The sequence below is a fragment of the Tupaia chinensis genome, unplaced genomic scaffold (genome assembly GCF_000334495.1).
Source record: "Tupaia chinensis unplaced genomic scaffold, TupChi_1.0 Scaffold000706_1, whole genome shotgun sequence".
Lineage (NCBI taxonomy): Eukaryota > Metazoa > Chordata > Mammalia > Scandentia > Tupaiidae > Tupaia > Tupaia belangeri.
Genome location: NW_006160229.1, coordinates 1,289,312 through 1,291,109, shown reverse-complemented (window position 1 = coordinate 1,291,109; position 1,798 = coordinate 1,289,312). Strand labels below are relative to the sequence as shown.

At 43.5% G+C, this 1,798-nt stretch overlaps 1 protein-coding gene across 1 annotated transcript in view; it reads right to left on the bottom strand.

Moving 5' to 3' along the window:
- Window positions 1-1,798, bottom strand: part of LOC106736225 (nucleophosmin-like) — a 32,475-nt gene that overhangs the window by 29,715 nt on the left and 962 nt on the right. The window contains exons 2-4 of the mRNA XM_014592491.2: window positions 1,032-1,090; window positions 676-810; window positions 293-391 (exon numbers count right to left, since the gene is read on the bottom strand). Coding sequence (XP_014447977.1) covers window positions 293-391; window positions 676-810; window positions 1,032-1,090 — 293 coding nt within the window. The remainder of the gene's footprint in view (window positions 1-292; window positions 392-675; window positions 811-1,031; window positions 1,091-1,798) is intronic.

The window sequence follows — 1,798 nt, the reverse complement described above, 5'->3', positions numbered from 1 at the left end:
CCCCAGGGGGGATGGTCACGCCGCAATCCCTTCTCCTCCATTCTCCTCTCGGGATCTTGGGCACGCACGCACACGCGCCCAGCGTGAGTTTTAAGCCACCGGGTCCGGGACGCGAACTGCGGTCGACTATGTGGGAGTCCAGCAACCTAGCCATTACGCTAACTGCTGGTCCCAAGATTTCTCTCTTAAAAGGTGAAATTTTGATTAGATGTAAACCTGGATTGAATTCCTGTGTTTTCACCATGTGATGTCCTCAAGAAGACTAATAGTAACCCCTCTATGTACTCGTTACCTCAGTTTTGACAAAACCCTTTCCACAGCCCCCATTTACTTCAATCTTCCCAACAGCCTCGTGAGGTAGAGAGAGGTCACTTAACCTCTGTGACTTCATCTGTCAGAGGGCATTAAAAATACTTCTAGACCACTGTGGATTGTTGTGCAAATCAATTAATTAGAGCCAATAATCCTTTCTCTCACTACCTCAGGGGGTTGTGGCCCTCTAGTGAGATAATGGATATGAATATACTAAAACGGTCAGTGATCTGAACGATTGTTTCAGCAGTGTAAATGGTCACTTACTTTTCCTCCAAGCCCCTCCTAGTGTAGGGCACATTTAGGAAAAGATGCAAAAAGATACCAGACGTGAGCACCTGGTCTATGGTGAATACTTGATACATGTTTGGTGATTGGCTTGATACCAATAAGCCTAACTGGCACCAGGGCTATCTTCAGGAGTGTGTGGCCTGTGCAGTTGCACAGTGCCTCCAATGTAAGGGCCCCATACTTGGCTAATGTTGTGCTGTTGTTATGCTGAAATTCATGATAATTTTATCTTTGATTTTGCATTCTGTAAGTAAAGTCTGATGAGATGATGAAGCATGTATGTGAATGGTGGAGATGTGCACTCATGGACTCATATGCATGGATGTAAAAGATAATGGTGGCATGAGCAATTGGTTTACTGGTCTAGAGGACACACACCAAGCTGTCTGGGCTACATGGGGCCCCAAGGTGGCCAGGCTGGGACCTACACCCATGTTGGTGCTTTCCATGGTGGTGGTAGCAGCAGCAGTCCCAGAAGCCTTGGTAGCTGCAGGAAAGAACAGGAACTCCACGTTGGGGAAGCATCAAGACTCTTGACAGCAGATAGGTATGACAATTTGACCCTTGAGTCTGACCCTATGGAATCTACACAGATATTAACTTTCTAACCTGAGGGCTGGAGCAAGAATTGACTGCATGCAAACATTAAACTTTGTTAGTAATTTTTTAAGAGAGATTTTTGCTATAGAGCACTTGTGCTTGCTGGAGAGACAGAGAGACAGAAAGCTAGAACTCACTCCCCCCACCCCCGGGGGGATGGCCACACTGCAATCCCTTCTCTTCTCTTCTCCTCTTGGGATTTTGGGCATGCATGCACATGAGCCTAATGTGAGTTCTAAGCCACCAAGTCTGGGACTTGAACTGCGGTTGACTATGTGGAAAGACCAGTGAAGTAACAATTATGACATCTGCTGGTCCCATTGTTAGTAAATTATTACAAAATAAAAGTGTACACATGAATAATGCATATTGAGCAATTACTAGAATTCTTTAGAGTTAGAATCTCCAGTTTTGAAAATGGTTGCAACATTGCAAAGCAAATACCCAGAAATAAAAATTAAATGTAAAGATCATCCAATTAGACAGAAAAGAACACTGTTTTTATATGAAGCTTATGATGAAAAATTATTGAGAAAGACACTTTCTTTTTTACTTTATTAAAATACTGAGTTTATTTCACGTGTATTTGCTTTGC